Here is a 15,570-nt window from a genome sequence, read left to right as displayed (position 1 = left end):
GGCATGGCCACTGAACAAATAGGTACAGCCTACCCACTGTGCTAGGAGCTGAGGACGTGGCCCAAGAGCCATCCCCTGAACTCATGGGGCTGACACCGTAGGAGGGGAAGCAGGCAGTAAACACGCCTGTCAGGGAGGGACGAGGCTATAAAGAAAAGGGAAGTTGGGTGAGGGACAGACCCCACAATGAAGATGAAAGGGCGATGCACAGACCAGGGAGAAATTCGCAAGACACATACCAGAGCAAGGACCCAATCTAGAATATAGAAAGAACGCATAATAAGACAACCCAATTTTCTAGAAACTTGAACACATGCTTCATCGGTGTAGCTCCGTGGATGGCAAATAAGAACATGAAAAGATGCAAATCAAACCCACAATGAGACAGCACTGCGTGCCACTCAAACGGCCAAAATGAAAAACACTGACCTCACCAAGTGTTGCTGAGGGTGTAGAGAAACCGGAACTCTCACGCACGGCCACTGGGAACGTGAAGTGTTACAACCAGTGCACACCTACCGAAAGGCTAAAATAAAAAATGGTGGGGCGCCTGGCGGGGGAGGGCGGGGGAGGGTGGGGGGTTCAGTCGGTTAAGCATCTGCCTTTGGCTAAGGTCATGATCCCAGAGTCCCAGGATTGACCCAAGCATCGGGCTCCCAGCTCAACAGGGACTCTGTTTCTCCTTCTGACCCTCCCCCCTCCCATGCTCGCTCGCTCTCTCTCAAAAAAAAAAAAAATATATTTTTCAAAAATAGTGGTAACACCAAATGCTGGGAAGTATGCAGAAAAATTGGCTCATCCACCCACCGCTGGGGAAATGTAAGTGGTTTCCAGCCCCCCTGGAAAGTAGTTCGCTTGTTTCTTTAAAAAGTGACCACACACTTGCCCTGTGACCCAACAACTGCACCCTTGGCTCTCCATCCCGGAAGAACATGAAAATCGCTCACGTCAAAGCTCACATGTTCACAGCAGCTGTATCCCTAACGGCCCGAGGCTGGAAACCCCCGAGTGTGCCTCGGCCGGGGAACAGGGAACGCTGCGGCGGGGTGAAGTGAGAGCAGCAGGCAGCCGGCGGGCAGGACCGTTCCGGCAGTCCCACCGTCGGGGGAAGATTCTGGCTTCTGCACTTGGTGAAACCTGGAGCAGAGCAGCTGTGAGAGGACACGACATTCTAGGAGCATCGACTGCCGAACGGAGAACCGGATGAAGAGGGGGGTGTAAGCAGGGAGACAAGCTGGTAGACAGGCCAGATGTATCTACGTCCAGGTTCTGGGCCGTCCTTCATGTTCTGACGGCGTGTCTGACTTGGGACAAACCTCTACCACTGCTCCTTCGTGTTCTGAGGCCTGGGATTGTCGTACAGGGCACCGGAGTTCACTGGGGGTGGGAGGAGAGGGCAACCTTTGGAGGACGAGGTGGGGGCCTCCCTGGGCCAGGGGGAGGAGCCACAGGGGCCCCAGCAGGTGTTTTTGAGCTCCCAGGGGCAGCCACGCCTCCAGGGTCGCCGCACGGCTGGCATAAGGGAGGGACTGGGTGAGCAAGGCACCCACGCTGCCCAGAACACCAGCCCTTGCCTCTGGGCAATTGCCATGTCCATCCTCAGATGGTCACATGAGCCGCAAAGGAGGGGCAATAGTGACGTAGGCCCCTCTCCAGCCAGGGAGAGGGCTCTGAGGAGGAGGCTAGGAGGAGACAAAATGAATGTGACCTCGGTACTCCAGAGGAGAGCACGGGACATGAGGCTAAGGCCCCACTCAAGGGCATTGTGGCCTCCTCTTCTCTTTTCTCAAGCAGCCCAATGCTGCGTTGTGAAATTTAAAATTATTAAAACTGGAGGAACAAGAAACACGACATCCCAGGAACTTGTCACTGTTTACTCAGCATCTGAGTAAACACCAGTGACAGGGCCGTGTAATATGATCCCAGATCTCAGGCGCTCTGGATCTGGAAATGGTAGGAATCTGAGAAAAGTACCCCCTCCTCCAGGAAGCCCTCCTGACTATTCCAGCCCTGATTCCTGCAGTGCTTATAGCCTGACCTGTATGTTGAAGGCCAGACTATGCTCGGTGCAAGGCTCTGCTCTGATGACTCCTCCATGCATTTCTGTTCTTCCGCTGGGATGGGTGGCTCCAAGCTTTCCCGAGCCCAGGGTTTGGGGTTTGGTTGGGTTGAACTAAATGGCCTCACTTTGTGATTGATCAGATCCCAGGGAAAAAAATCACCTGCTTCAGAGCAGGCTACCACAGCATTCTGACCCTCTTTGCACAGATGAGGTCAAGGGTGCTCAGAGAGGTTCCTCCTTTGCCCCAGGTCACACAGCATGTCTGTGTGATTAGCTAATTTCTGAGCCTTGACTGGGGTGGGCAGGAAGGTGAAGCAATACTTGTGCAGAGGCAGAAGGCTCAGCGGGAAAAGCCCTGCCACCTCGGCCGCGGGACAGCGGGGAGAGGGGCTGCCTCAGAATCTGAGACATGAGCCAGGAAAATTCCCCCCAGGGGTATGTAGAATTAGAAGTTTCTGTGAGGCATCAGTCCAGACCAGAACTCATGAGCCCCACTCAGCATGGCCCACCCGTCTCTGCCCACCGATGCGGGTTATTCTGCTCGGATTGGAGACCGCTGGCTGGCACTTAGCAAACTCTTGGCCTGTGCCTTGAACTCACCCTCTGCAGGATGCTGGTTGACCTTCCCTCCCTCGCTGCTGCATGGGGGGCTGGGGGGGGTGGGGGCGTGGGAGCCACATTCCCCAGGGACCGATGGAAGGACTCCAGACAGGCTGGTTTTTTTCCCCGGAAGTGTGTGTTGGGGCGACACGGTGAGCAACAGCGCCACTGTCTCCGTGACAGGAAGGTTCTGGGGCTGAGTGGGACAACGGAGGCCAGAGACAGAGTGTGGTCACAGTGGGTAGCTAGGGTTCAGCTTTCCAGTGAGTTCTCTTCCTGCCCCTTGGGCATCCCTCCTTCCCGGTCCCCATGCTGAACGGGCTCTGTCCTTTGCCTTCTCTGTAGCCCCCTTTAGTGAGCCCAGCCCGTCCCGCGGTGCCACACGTCATGTTTGCTCAGCATATCAGAAAGCCTGCTGCGGCTTCTGCAGGGTGTCCGGGCCAGGCGCCGGATTTGGCTGCTGACACACACCCTAATCCCTGTTAGATATAGACAATGAAGGATGAGCCAAGCAAGACCCCAGCTCCCTGCGTTCCACGTGCCCCAGGTTGACTCTGAAGCAGAAGGGGCCAGGAGGCTGTCACAGGAGTCATAGGACACCCTGGACCGACCTTTCCTGGGACAGCCTCACCCCCAGGAGGGGAGGAAGGTGAGGCAGGAAGCCTCAGACCTCATCGGAACCCGGGGATGGGACACCAGCTCCCGGCAGCCTCCTGGGAATATGCGGAGGCGGGTGCCGCTCAGCCTTGTGGCGACAACTCCCACGCCTCCCAGGCTCATCTGTCCAGGGGGGATGCCGGGGCGTTCGGCCAAGACTCAGAGCAGCCGTGGGGAAGTCTTTCCTCCAAGGCCTATGTGACTATGCGCAGGGGCCTACGGGCAGAGACTGGGAGCTGTTCCCCTCCAGGGACAGCCAGGCCTGAGGTCCCAGTGGCCTGCAACACAAGGTCTCGTTCCCGTGTGCAGCACCCGTGGGCTGAGGCTGTGCTGCACGCACAGGCCTTCTTCCCTCATGCCTGTGGTGGGCAGGGCAGCCCCTGGGCACTGGGCTCCCTCGCTAGAGGGGAACCACCTGATGGCTCTTGAGTTGCCGCTCAGAAGTGGCCGCAGCACATCCCGGGTGGGGCCTGATGCTGGTGGGGAAGGCAAGTATAACCTTTTCAAAGTGTGGGGGGCGGGCATGGGTGATCTCTGATACCTCCAATCCTGCTTTCAGACTGATACGGAGCTCCCCCCAGGTTTGCAGACCTGAGCACACTACCGTCTCCACTCAGCTCCACTTGCTACATCAGAGACAACTTCTAAGTGACCCCAAAGTCCTGATACCCTCCAACCCAACCTGCTTGTCCCCCATTTTGGTTGAGGGCACCACCAGGGACTCAGCAGCCCTGGCCCCAGGCCCAGAAGTCACACCCAAACTCCGTTTGTCCCTTCCTGCCCTTGCCATGTGCTTAGCTGGGCGACACGGGGTCACAGACATGAATCCAGCTCAGTCTAGACACCGCTGTAGACAGAGACAACTGCGAGCAGGGGGCCATCATGGAGGGAGGCCCAGTAATGACAGTTAAAAGGCCGAGTTCCATTTAATCCTCAGGAACGCACAGCGGATGCATCCCGTACCCCACTCCCGGCACCTTGTTTATAAATGAGGACCCAGAGCCTGCACGAGGCACAGTCCGTCTCCCAGGGTCTCCCGGCTGACAGGTGAGTCAGATCTGTCTGACTCCAGGGAGGCCAGCAGCCTCTCCCGACAGTCTCCCCGGGGCCAGTAGCAGGACCACGTTAATGCTCCCTGGGGAGAGGGGACTCATCACCAAGGCAGCTGGGTCCTGCCTGAGCGATGGACACATGGTCATTCATTCGCTCACTTCCCCACGGCCCCAGGATGGGTCTGCCCATCTGCGTTCCAGCGGCTTGTCCCTCCAGCTTTTGTGTCGTGAGCTAGTGCTGAGGTGTCCCCATAGCTGGAGGGTCACCTGCCCTGGGCCCTCAATCACCCAGGCCAACAGTAAGAGGACTTGGCATCAAGGGACAACGACAGACCTGCTGCTCCAGAGAGGTGGGAGTTTCTGCTAACAGAGAGGGGCTTGGGTTACCAGGGGGGTCTTGCTTTTCAAATAGTGGAGTAGGGAATGGATCCAGACCCAAGTCCATAGAATAGTTCTGGGGCCCTCTCCACAGCGACCGAAGCACTCCAGCTGTTTTGATCCTAAAATAAACACAGGTGATGTCCCTGGCAGGAATGCGTAATGGTACGGCCACTTGGAAAACAATTTGGCGGTTCCCAGCATGTCGGACATAGAATGGCTGTGCAGCCCAGCAATTCCACTCCTAGGTGCACGCCCAAGACCCCTGAAAACAGGCGTTCACACAAGTCTGTGAAGAGGCGTGCCCAGAGCCACGCTGGACGGCAGCGCGGTAACAAGTGCTGGAAACAAGGCGAGCGCCCACGAGTCAGTCGACGAACGAGACCCGTGCAGCGCGCTGCTGACTCCTCAGCCACAAAAATGAATGATGTTCGGATGCCCGCTGCAATGAGGATAAACCTCAAAAATAGGAGAAAGTGAAAGCAGCCGGGCACAGAAGGTCACCACACGGTGTCTGACTCCATCGATATGAACTGTCCCAAGCAGGTGAATCCGTAGAGGCAGAAAGCAGATCCGTGTCTGTCAGGGGCATGGGGCGTGGGAGGAAGAAACGGGGAGTCCCTGCTTCATAGGTGCAGGGTTTCCTTCTGGGGTGATGAAAACATTCTGGAACTCGGTAGAAGCGATGATTGCATAACACTGAGAATGTACTAAATGGCAAGGAATTGTTTGCTTTGAAACAGTTAATTTTATGTTATGTCAATCTCACCTCAATTAAAAATAAAATAAGATAAAGACAGACATGTTAGAAGTAGAATGCAAACTTGCATGAATTTCCAACAGCAGCGGACTTCCAGGGAGCTTTTCCTCCCCTCTGCTGCAGCCGGGCCTTCTCTGAGAGAAACGCTGAGGGACTGTCTAAATGGAGACAGGGTTGGGGAGGACACACAAGACGGGGGAGGCGGGAATTCCAGCAGCTGCTCAGGCAGACTCCGGTGTCCTGGAAGACAGACTGGAGGGATCTGGAGCTGGTCCATGGCACACCTGGGCTGGGCGCCCCCTAGAGAGAGGCACCATCACCCCCTCCCATCCCCAATGCCCAGGGTCTGGGCTCCTCTCAGCTCCAGGGACCCTCAGTGGCTCTGGCTTCTCCAGACCCCTCCCTGCCTTCAGGCTTCTTCCCATAGCTTCTGCCTCCTTCCTGCCTCCTCTGCCTTGGAATCCTCTAGCAGATCTGTGTCTCAGCGTCCGTGCCCCCAGAGGATGATCCGGGGCCCTCAGAGCACCCCATCCCGCCACTGGTGATGAAGGCCCGTGGGGAGCATGGCGCCGCTCAGGAATGCGGCCTCCTCAAGCCGACGGGTAGTGTTCCTGCTTTACAACCTGGACCGGCTCTGACGCGTTTCTTCTTTCAGGGAAAAGGGAAGTGGGACTGTGACTCCTTTTGCTCCTTCCCCAAAGGGAAGTCGTCTTACTACCTGGCTCAGAAGAGGGAAGTGAGTCATCTGAGCCGAGAAGCAGGACTGGGGGCGTCCCTTCATCCCCCAAGTGGACTTGGTACCCCTCTTCTGCATCCCAAAGCCTCTTCTGCCTGCCCACCTTGGGCCTTCAGGGAAAGCTGAGAAGGAGCCTTGAAATTAGCCATTTATATCAGCCCATTTTACAGATGAGGAAGCTGAGCCCCAGAGGGAGGGAGACGGCTGCTGGGGGTGGCAGGAGCCACCAGCAGCTGCCCCCGGGTGCCCGCTTTAGCTTCTAGGACCTCACAGCCAGCAAACCCCAAACACCATCTAATGACTGCACGCACAGCCCGTTTCTCAGGACCCATCGTCCAGATGTTCCGATAGCCTCAGTTTCCCTAACCCTCACCACCCCCACTCCGATGGAAAATCAGACCCCTGTCCCCACCCTCTAGAGAAATAATCCGACCCCTCCATATGACATGGACTCATTCACCCACCTTCTCACTCCTTCCTTCAGTACGTCTCTATCAAACTCAGAATCTTGGGAAGATTTTATTAGAAGCCTTCCTGCAAGTTGGACCAACCTGCCCTGTTCCCCGGGTGGGGTCAGGGCGTGAGCACCTGCTGTGTGCAGACACCCCCCGCTCCCCACCCTCACCCCCCACCGTCCCCGCGGTGAGGCCAGCCGGGACAGTGTGGCCGCCTGGGGGTGGAGCCCGGGTTCAGTCCTGGAGCTTGCTGGTGTACACCTCGGCCCGGTCCAGCGGCGGCCCCGGGTTCACAGATGTGTACGAAGCCTCCGAGGTCCCCAGGGACCTGGGGACGGCCTCCTGCGTGATCTGGGAGTCGTGTGTCGTTTCCCTGTCCGAGCTGCCTGTGTCCCTGACCAAGGGGACGAAGAGGGCGAGGGTTAGGGGCACCAAGCAAGTCTAAACTCCTCTAGCTGGCCGGGGAGTTTCCACTTAGACACGGCTTTCCCGGCTGCCGTCTTGGGCATGCACAGCAAACAATGCCCAGACAGAATGGAGCAGTCCAGGTGGGAAGCAGGGGAAGGCTTCCCAGAGGAGGGGACAGTTACTCTGCCCTGAAGGAGGAGGGTGGGGCTGGGAAAGGCATTCCAGGCATGTGACAGGAAGCGCTGAGAGTTCTGAGGCCACAGTGGGAAGTCTGGTGGGGCTGGAGCCGGAAGGGGACGGAAGAGGGATAAAGGCAGGAGCCAGGCCACAGTCAGGTAACAGGAACTTGGGTTCCCCAAGGACGTGTTGTCCAAAAGGAGGGAGGGACAGAAGTATGTCCTCCCACTCCCAGGTCTGGCCAGACAAACCAGACTCTTGGTGGCTAATCTTATCTATTATTTGTGTTTTTATTACTTAAATGTCAGAGGGCAACCTGATTTGCAAGTTGACTGCCCCCTACTCCATCCTCCCTGAGGCGTTCCCACCGAACTGATTTCTGTGTGCACTAATTTCACCTACTCCGGGAAGCTTTTCCATCCGCTCTCCCCATCCACGCTGGGACAGGCCCCCTGCTGTCCTCAAAGCCTCCTAGGGGCTCCCTCCCCCTGGCTGAGAAACGCAGGATTCATTCCCGTCCCAAAGAGACTTTGCTCCTGCTGCCCCTTCCTCCGGGAAGCCCACCCTGGTGCTCCAGGTGGGGCCTTCCTCACCTTCCTCTGGATTCCCACAGCACCCGCTGGAGCCCCGATGCACCCCCTGTGCCAGCCCCCCAGGATCAGAGGATCGTGAGTGCACCTGACACCCACCAGGTGGCCTGTTAGCTGCTCCAGACACACACAGGAGACCTCGAGTCCTGATCCAAACACACACACGTCGGAGCCCATGGGAGCCTCAAGAGACCAGGGCTCTGGTCCCAGCTCTGTTTTAACTGGCTGTGTGACCCTGAGCCACCCTTAACCCCTCTGGCCTCAGTTTTCCCACCTGTCCAGTCAGTGGGTGAATCATGACTAAAAAAGCTAAGAGCTGTTCAGGGTCCAGATGCCGCCTAAGAACTCTGCGGGGATCATGTCACTTAACAGTCATGACAGGAAGGACAAGATGTATTAGTATCCCCATTCCCCAGATGAGGAAGGTGAGGCATAGAAGGAGAGGTGTTAGGGCTGAGCCCCTCCCTACCCAGCCTGATGACCCCAGGACACTGCTCCCCTCTCAGCGGACCCCCACATGCACGCCCAGGATGGAAGGCAGCTCCCTCGCCTTCTGGGGTCACCCCCACCTCGGAAGACCCTCTGGGTGGAGTGTGTCCAGGGTGGCCCGGAGTCTTGCCCTCCAGCTGGCAGGTACTCACAAAAGGCTGAGGACGACGGCACCAGCAAAGGCGACAAGTAGGAAGAAGGGCAGGGAGCCCAAGATGGACGTGATGACGACCATGCCTCCGCTTCTCCGGCCGGGCCACGTGTCGATCGCTGAGTATGGGGTGACTGAGGGGACACAGGCCCGCTTAGCCCTCAGATGCTGCACCCCCAGACTTCTCCCGGGAACACCCTCCACCCCACACCACCCTGACAGCCACAGATCTCAGGATGAAGCGGGGACCCAGGTCAGAATCTGCCTCCCCCCAGGTCTGTGGTGCAATTACCTTGCTTGCCCCACACCCTCTTGCCAACTCCCTTGTCTCCTCCTCTTTTAACTGTCTTTCTGCTTAGTTTTAAACTCTAAACAGACTCAACTCTGGTGAAATGGATGGGACACGGATCATAGCAAGTAGAGATGAGACAACGGGCCCTGGCCTAAGGGAGCCGGGTGCCCCACGACCCCTACTCTGCTCCGGCCCGTGTCACCCTTCTGGAACTAAGTGGACAATTTAAAGGTTGTCCCATGAGCTGGCCGCTTTCTGGCCATTCCCATGTAGACCGGACGAGACCCACATTCTTTAGATCACTCACTGACGCGGAGGGATTTCGAATTCCTGTCAAGGGCATTTGACTCCAGACTCAAGCCTACAGGTCTGTCGGGTCCCAGAGGGCACACTCTCCCCACAAGCCGTCCTCAGGCCCTGCCCCAAAAGAGCCAGACCAAGCGCTTTTGTCTGGATTACTCCAAGGAACCCTGCTGGGGAGGCAGAGCAAGGATTTTTCTTCCCATTTCTCAGATGTGGAGACTGAGGTCCTGAGGGCATCACAGAGCAGTGAGGTGCAGAGGCTGGGCTTGAACTCAGCACTCATGGTCCCAAGGCAGCCCTGTTGTAGGGGGACCACAACACACGGGCGTGCCACTGGAAGGGCGGGGAGGGGACCACCCCGGCCACATGCGCACACACATCTGTCTATACCCCTCACTAGCTGTGTGACCTCAAGCAAGCTGTGAGAACTACTTCGTGCCCCATAAGCTTCCCATGGAGCGGGGGAGGGGGGTACTCTACAGGTTAAATTCTCGGCTCTAGGCTGAGCCCATCCTGGCATGAAGTCTCATCTTGGGGGAGAAGGTTCTAAACTTAGGGTCGGGTGCTGTCAAGGTTGCTGTCGGAAATCTCTTCCATTGCCCCTCAGGTTCAGCAGACACGGTTCTGGGTATAAACCTCGAATGCATGTTGAGAACCCGGATGGAGGCTTGAGGAGGGACAGGGCAGGGCCACAGGCAGGTGCCTAGACCTCGGAGCCCCCCGCCTTTAGGAAGCCCACCCAGTCTCCAGAGAACGGGGTGGAGAGGTGGGCAGCACTCCTGCTCCCTTCCAGGCTCACCCCTGCACTGAGTCCTAGCCTCCAGAACCACCCAGAACCCTCTGGAGCCATGTCACGTGGCTGTGAGGCCTGGACAAAGGGGCAGGCTAGGATGGAAAGGCAGGGTAAAGTCCATGCCCCTTGGAGGCAAATGCCTTGACTTCAATCATGCCAGCCTGCCCTTCACCTGCCTCCACCACAGCACCCGGAGGATTTCCGGTCACATCATTTTAAGATACATTCTCCTCACCAACCCACTGGCCTGCCCGTGACTGGGGAGACTTGACTGAGTGACAGCCCGAGGGTCGCCCCCCAGCCCAGACCCACTACTTACGCCGGTTGGTGCGGATGGGGTCTGACCACAGGGTCTGGTCCTGTACCAAGCCCGTGGACGTGTTGACAAGGACGTACTTGAACCTGCAGGGAGATGGAGAGACAGGGACTTCTGTCTACCCTGTGTGCCCGGCCACAGGCAGGTGAAGGGATTGGGGTGATGGGTGTGGGGGGCAGAGAGAATCCTTCTAAAAGATGGAAGCCATAGAGTGGGCTCTGGGCAGCAGGACAGTCCTGGGCTTGGCCATGGCGCTGTTACCCCCTATTCCTGCCCCTGGACACTTTCCATGAAGACTTCCGCAGCCCTCCTCTCAGCTCTCCCTCTGGGGCCCCCGTTTCTCTATTATCTGCAGGACGAGTATAGTGTATCTGCTGAATATTGACTCATTTATCCTCATAGCATTCTCGCCTTCCACCATTCCCAGCCTGGTCCTTGGTATCCCAAAAGGGACTTTAAAAAAAGGGGGGGGGGCGCCTGGGTGGCTCAGTGGGTTAAAGCCTCTGCCTTCGGCTCAGGTCATGATCTCAGGGTCCTGGGATCAAGCCCCATATCAGGCTCTCTGCTCGCAGGAGCCTGCTTCCCCCTCTCTCTCTCCCTGCCTGCCTCTCTGCCCACTTCTGGTCTCTATCTGTCAAATAAATAAATAAAATCTTTAAAAAAAAAAAAAAGGAATAATATTTATCCCCATCCCAACTGCCCCAGGACAGGACTACCCTTTTATGTAGAAAACCCCAGCTGAAAGTCACTAATCATAAAGGAAGATCAGCACAAGATTCCCACCCGAGGCCTCAGATACGGTCAGTTTAAAAAGACGGATGGTCTGAGAACTCGAAACCAACAGCCTCTCATTTAACACTTGAAAGAAATGAAGACCCTTCAGATCTCTACAGCTTCCAGTGTTTTGCCTAATCTCCCATTTCTCTGGGTTTGAAGAGGAGAATTCCAGAAGCTGGGATATGTGCCTTGTGTCCCCCAGTCAGGAGGCTGGAGGAGGTAGGTGGAGGGGGAGGTTCTCCCACATTAAGAATAAGGTCAGAGGTCAGAGGTTGAGGATGGGGAGGAGACACTAAGGCTTTCATCCTGCCCTGCCGCCAGGGCCAACGGAGAGGCAAGCCCTCGGTGAGGCTGGCAGGTGAGCGATGGTCTGGGCCCCAGGTGTGCCTAGCAGGTGCAGAGACTCAGCCTTAGGCGTTTCCAGGTAACGGGAGTGGGCGTACCGGGCGAGACCCCATGGCCACGGGACTCTGCACGGAGAAGAAATGAGTGTGAAAAGGAGTCAGGGACCCGCTGGGGTCGGGGATGGGGGTGGAGGAGGGGGAGGAGATACAAAAGCACAGGCCAGAAGGAGGCAGGAAAAAGTGAGGATGATGCGGGAGCTGGAGAAGCCTGGAGTGTGGCTCGAGTTCGTGTGAGGCCGCCGCTTCACGCAGTGACCCCCTTCCCTCTCCGGGCCAGCTAGTTTCCTCCCCTGGCGGATGACGTGCATTGGGTAAGTGACCGCCACGCGGGGGATGAGCCGGGACCAGACGCAGAATTTGTGGAGTCGTGCAAAATGGAAACGCAGGCCCCCCGTTAAAAACAAAAATGCAGATCTCAAAGTGGCAGTGGTGGAGGATTCAGGCAAGCAGGGGTCCTTTTGAGCGCCTGGGGTGTGTCGCACGGCCCAAAGCATGTCCCTTCAGGAGACCCGGGATGGTCCTGGCACAAGAAATGAGGCCCCCCACGCCGCACCCCTCCTGGGTCTTCCTGAGCAGGGGTGCATAGCGGCCCCTCCCCCGCGACTGCTCACACCCACCTGTATTCCGTGGCTGCTGACAGGGGCGGGTTACAGGGGCCCCGGAAGTTGGGGTCTGACAGGCACATCCCGTTGGCACCCACCCTGACGAGGTACGCATTCAGGATTTCCGAGGCCCGGGCCACGTCCCCTAGGGCATCCGAGCTGGGCAAGTCGCTGCAGGGGGACAGGTCAAAGGCCACAGCCTTGTAGGGGCCTGTCCTCCCTCCCTCCGTCTGCTGGAATGTGGAGCTCAGGGGAGTCCTGCTGTCGTCCTGCACGGAGGCGTTCCTGGAGCTCGCTGTAGGGACGGCGGCAGCGGTGAGGCTCCTGGCCACCCCGGGCTCAACAGGACTCCCTCAGCCGGTCACCCAATCCCCGAACATCCTCTGAGAAGTGCGGTGCTGGGCCCCGGGGTCCCAGGCAGGGCCTGCCTCAGGGGCTCCCTGCACGTTGCGGGAGACAGACAGCAGCACCCCTGGACTTCGGGCAAGAGGAAGGCCCCTCCTCCTGCGGACCAGTAAAAGCTTACAGGTCCTCCCACCCCGACAGACTTCCATCATTTCCCTCCCTCTGAGAGCGCTGGCCCCGACTGTGAATGGGAGAGAAAGAGCCCACGGTGTGCACACACTGGGCCCGGGCCCAGGAGAGGGCCCCGAATGAGCTCCTGCACACGTCCGGCTACCAGAAATGCAAGAGGCTGTCACTGGGTTCCTTCTCCCAGAAGCCAGGATCGCTCCGGTGAACAGGCGGGACTGGCCCAGAGCACGCGAGTCCAAGCGCATGGTTCTCCTGACCAACACCGGCCGTGCCCCACCTGGGCAAGCCTGGGGAAGGGCTGGGGCTGGAGGCACCACAGAGATCTGGGCTCACTTTCCAGCCTCTGCTGATACCTGGCTCTGTGATGGGACAGATGTCTTGCAATGTTAGGGCTAAGGAATGCAGAGCACTGAGGGTCATGTATGTGCTCAGTGACCGGAGCTGTCTGCACTTCTCCGCTAGCTGGGACATCTCTGGGGCAAAGAGGAGCGTGTGGCTGCAGCACACAGCCCAGGGCTGGCCCAGAGCAAGCACAGCGAGGTGCATGGCGGGAGCTGAACGACAGAGTGAGAGCGTCCCACTACCTGCCTCCTTTCCTCCTCCCTGCACAGGCCAATTCCCCTTTCAGCGCAGCCCAAGCGAAGCACAACCCTTACCTAGGTCGACAAGGACATAGAGGTAGATCTCATAGGTGCCGTCGAGGGCCGCTGAGCTGTCAAACGTGCAGAGAGGCTTTTCCAAGGCCACAGTGGTGAGGGTGGGGTTGTTGGTGGCAAAGGTCATGCTGGCCAGTTGGGGCTGGAGGTTCACACCTAGAGGAGGCAGTCAGGACGGGAGCTGATCTCCAGTAGAACTGTCCACACCCGCAGGCACACTCTGTGCCACCCCCATGTCTGCATACAACACTGGGCACCTAGGGTGTGCGGGCCCTGGGGTTCGACCTCCCCACCGGCCATCTCAGGAATCTCACACCCAGGCAGCTCCCCAGCCCTCACCAGCCATCCTCCCCACCCAAACCAAGCAGTCCAGACTAATGGCTGCCTTCTCTCCCCACCCATAGACAGCCAGTTGCCAAGAACCCCACTGCCTCTCCAAAGCATCTCCTCACCCAGTCAGCCCAGTCTCGGAGTTCTACTCTTTTCACTGGGACCCCAGAAACCAGCCTCCCCCGCAGCCCCAGTCCTTTGCTCTAACACGCAAGTCTGACCCTGTCACTCTCCTGCTGGGCCCCTTCTGTGGCTGCGTCTGTCTCTCACATCCCCCATCCAGGGACCTGTGACCCATGAGCCCTGGAACCCCCACCCAAGGAAACTTATTAATCAGTGTTGTCTTTATTATTAGTATCTGAATCCCCAGAGCCTGCGGCATGGCGCAGAGCAGCATCCTGCCTGTTCCTGGAGCGAACACGCGAAGTTCCCGTCCCCAAGGCCGTGAGCCACCCCGGCTCCTCTGAGGACAGCGGGAGGGTCAGGGCCCGGGACTCAGCCGCCCGCCCTCCCAGGGCACAACCCCCTCCCCCTTCCCCGCTCACCCACACCAAGCCGCAGGCAGCCGAGGGCCAGCAGGGCCCAGAGCGGAGGCATAGCCCCGAACACAGCGCGGGAGCGCGGGCGCGTGGTGCAGGCGACCCGGGAGCCCCGCGCCTTTCACGGTCCGCGCACCTGGCCGCCCGGGCCCTCCCTCGGCGCGCCCGGCCCCGCCCTGCCCCGCCCCGCCCCGCCCTGCCCCGCCCCGCCCCGCCCGCGCCGGTCAATCCCCGGCCCCCCTCGCGAGCTATTTGCATACGCCCCGCCCCACGACGTGACCGAGGGCCCACCTGCGGGGTGGGACCTCTCCCGCGCCCTTACCGTAGCGCCGAGGGTGCGCCGCCGGGGTGGGGTGGGGTGGGGTGGCGCTGTCCCGGCGTCTGGGATACACAGGGGGCGGGGGCGGGGGGCAAGACATCCCCTCTTTGAGCGGCCGCTTCCACCCTGTGAAATGGGGGCGCTAATTCCCGCAGCTGTTTATGGAGACCCCACTAAGCGCCAGGTGCCGGCTGGGCTCTGCTGAAGATGGAAGCGGCTAATCGGAGAAGGTGCGTCGCGGAAACCTTCCAGTCACGGGCCTGTGAGCCCTCCGGGGACCCCGGGGTGACCCTTTGGGTTCACAGGTGCGAGGCCAGGGCGGGAACGGGCTCCCGGAAACGCCCAGATGCGAGGAGCGCAGTCCTGCCTCCCAGCCCCGGCTGGTTCAAAAGGCCTGCTCTGGGGGGGCTTCCCCTGGCCTAGATGGTTCCTTCCGGCATCGGGAACCCTGCATTTTCTCCACGAGCACCCTAATATTACATTTTACATTTCAGACATAAGTCAGTGAGGATAGGAGAAAACTGAAACTGGAAACCAGTAGAAAGTAAGGAATCCAGGTACAACACGAAGGTCATAGCCCCATGTACAAAAACTCCGTGTGAGAGACGCCGGAAGGCTCGTCGGACTGCGCTGGCTTGTAGAGCTCTCTAAGGGCGAAGAGGACTCTAGCAGGACCCCCCTCAGCAGGAGCCAGGCAGCCGGGAGGGCAGACGGTTCTGGAGCAACGGGCGGTATCCTAGAACTGGGGTCAGGACTCAGGCCCTCACTGCAGGAAGAGGGAGATTTGGAAAGGAGGAGGAAGAACTTCTGGAGTTTTGAATTCGCAGTCTCCTTGTGGCAAAATAACAACTCCGGAGCTCTTCTGTCTGCCCCAGTGACTCCCAAGTGGCCGGAGCCCCCACTCAGCACTCTGGGTCGTGAAACAGCAGTCCCCAGTTAGTGGCACCAGGACCCCTTGGAGACAGGGTCACTCCAGGGCTGGGACAGGGAATGTCAAGAGGATCCTAGATGCTAAAGTGCTAGAAGGTGATGAGGGGATGTCCGAGGTACTGGCACAGAAAGGGCTTGAAGAGGCTCCCAGCGGCGCTGTGGAATTTGCACACAAAATAAATAGTGGAAGTAACGTGTTTAGCCCGTTGGATGAGACTTGAATCCATGAGTCAATACTGGTACTTTTTAAAAAAGTTGTA

General features: G+C 58.5%; 1 protein-coding gene across 1 annotated transcript; it reads right to left on the bottom strand.

Moving 5' to 3' along the window:
* Positions 1-6,745: 6,745 nt before the first annotated feature.
* Positions 6,746-14,203, bottom strand: UPK3A (uroplakin 3A). Its single transcript, XM_047740406.1, has 6 exons — positions 14,068-14,203; positions 13,193-13,348; positions 12,018-12,297; positions 10,223-10,305; positions 8,517-8,649; positions 6,746-7,094 (listed from the first exon to the last, which is right to left on the bottom strand). The coding sequence occupies exons 1-6, from the start codon at positions 14,117-14,119 to the stop codon at positions 6,935-6,937; spliced, it is 864 nt and encodes a 287-aa protein (XP_047596362.1). The 5' UTR covers positions 14,120-14,203; the 3' UTR covers positions 6,746-6,934.
* Positions 14,204-15,570: the final 1,367 nt, after the last annotated feature.

The sequence above is a fragment of the Lutra lutra genome, chromosome 8 (assembly GCF_902655055.1).
Source record: "Lutra lutra chromosome 8, mLutLut1.2, whole genome shotgun sequence".
Classification (NCBI taxonomy): domain Eukaryota; kingdom Metazoa; phylum Chordata; class Mammalia; order Carnivora; family Mustelidae; genus Lutra; species Lutra lutra.
The sequence above is the reverse complement of the archived record's forward strand: the minus strand, read 5'-3'. Positions and strand labels throughout refer to the sequence as shown.

What these genes read in the sequence shown, in the direction of transcription:
- UPK3A (XM_047740406.1), bottom strand. Translation starts at nt 14,119, where the DNA reads ATGCCTCCGCTCTGGGCCCTGCTGGCCCTCGGCTGCCTGCGGCTTGGT. An exon ending in TCAGCAGCCACGGAATACAG is followed by an intron (nt 10,306 to 12,017) that starts GTGGGTGTGAGC and finishes ATCTCCCTGCAG; the next exon opens with GTTCAAGTACGTCCTTGTCA. An exon ending in GCCGTCGTCCTCAGCCTTTT is followed by an intron (nt 7,095 to 8,516) that starts GTGAGTACCTGC and finishes CCCCTTGGTCAG; the next exon opens with GGACACAGGCAGCTCGGACA.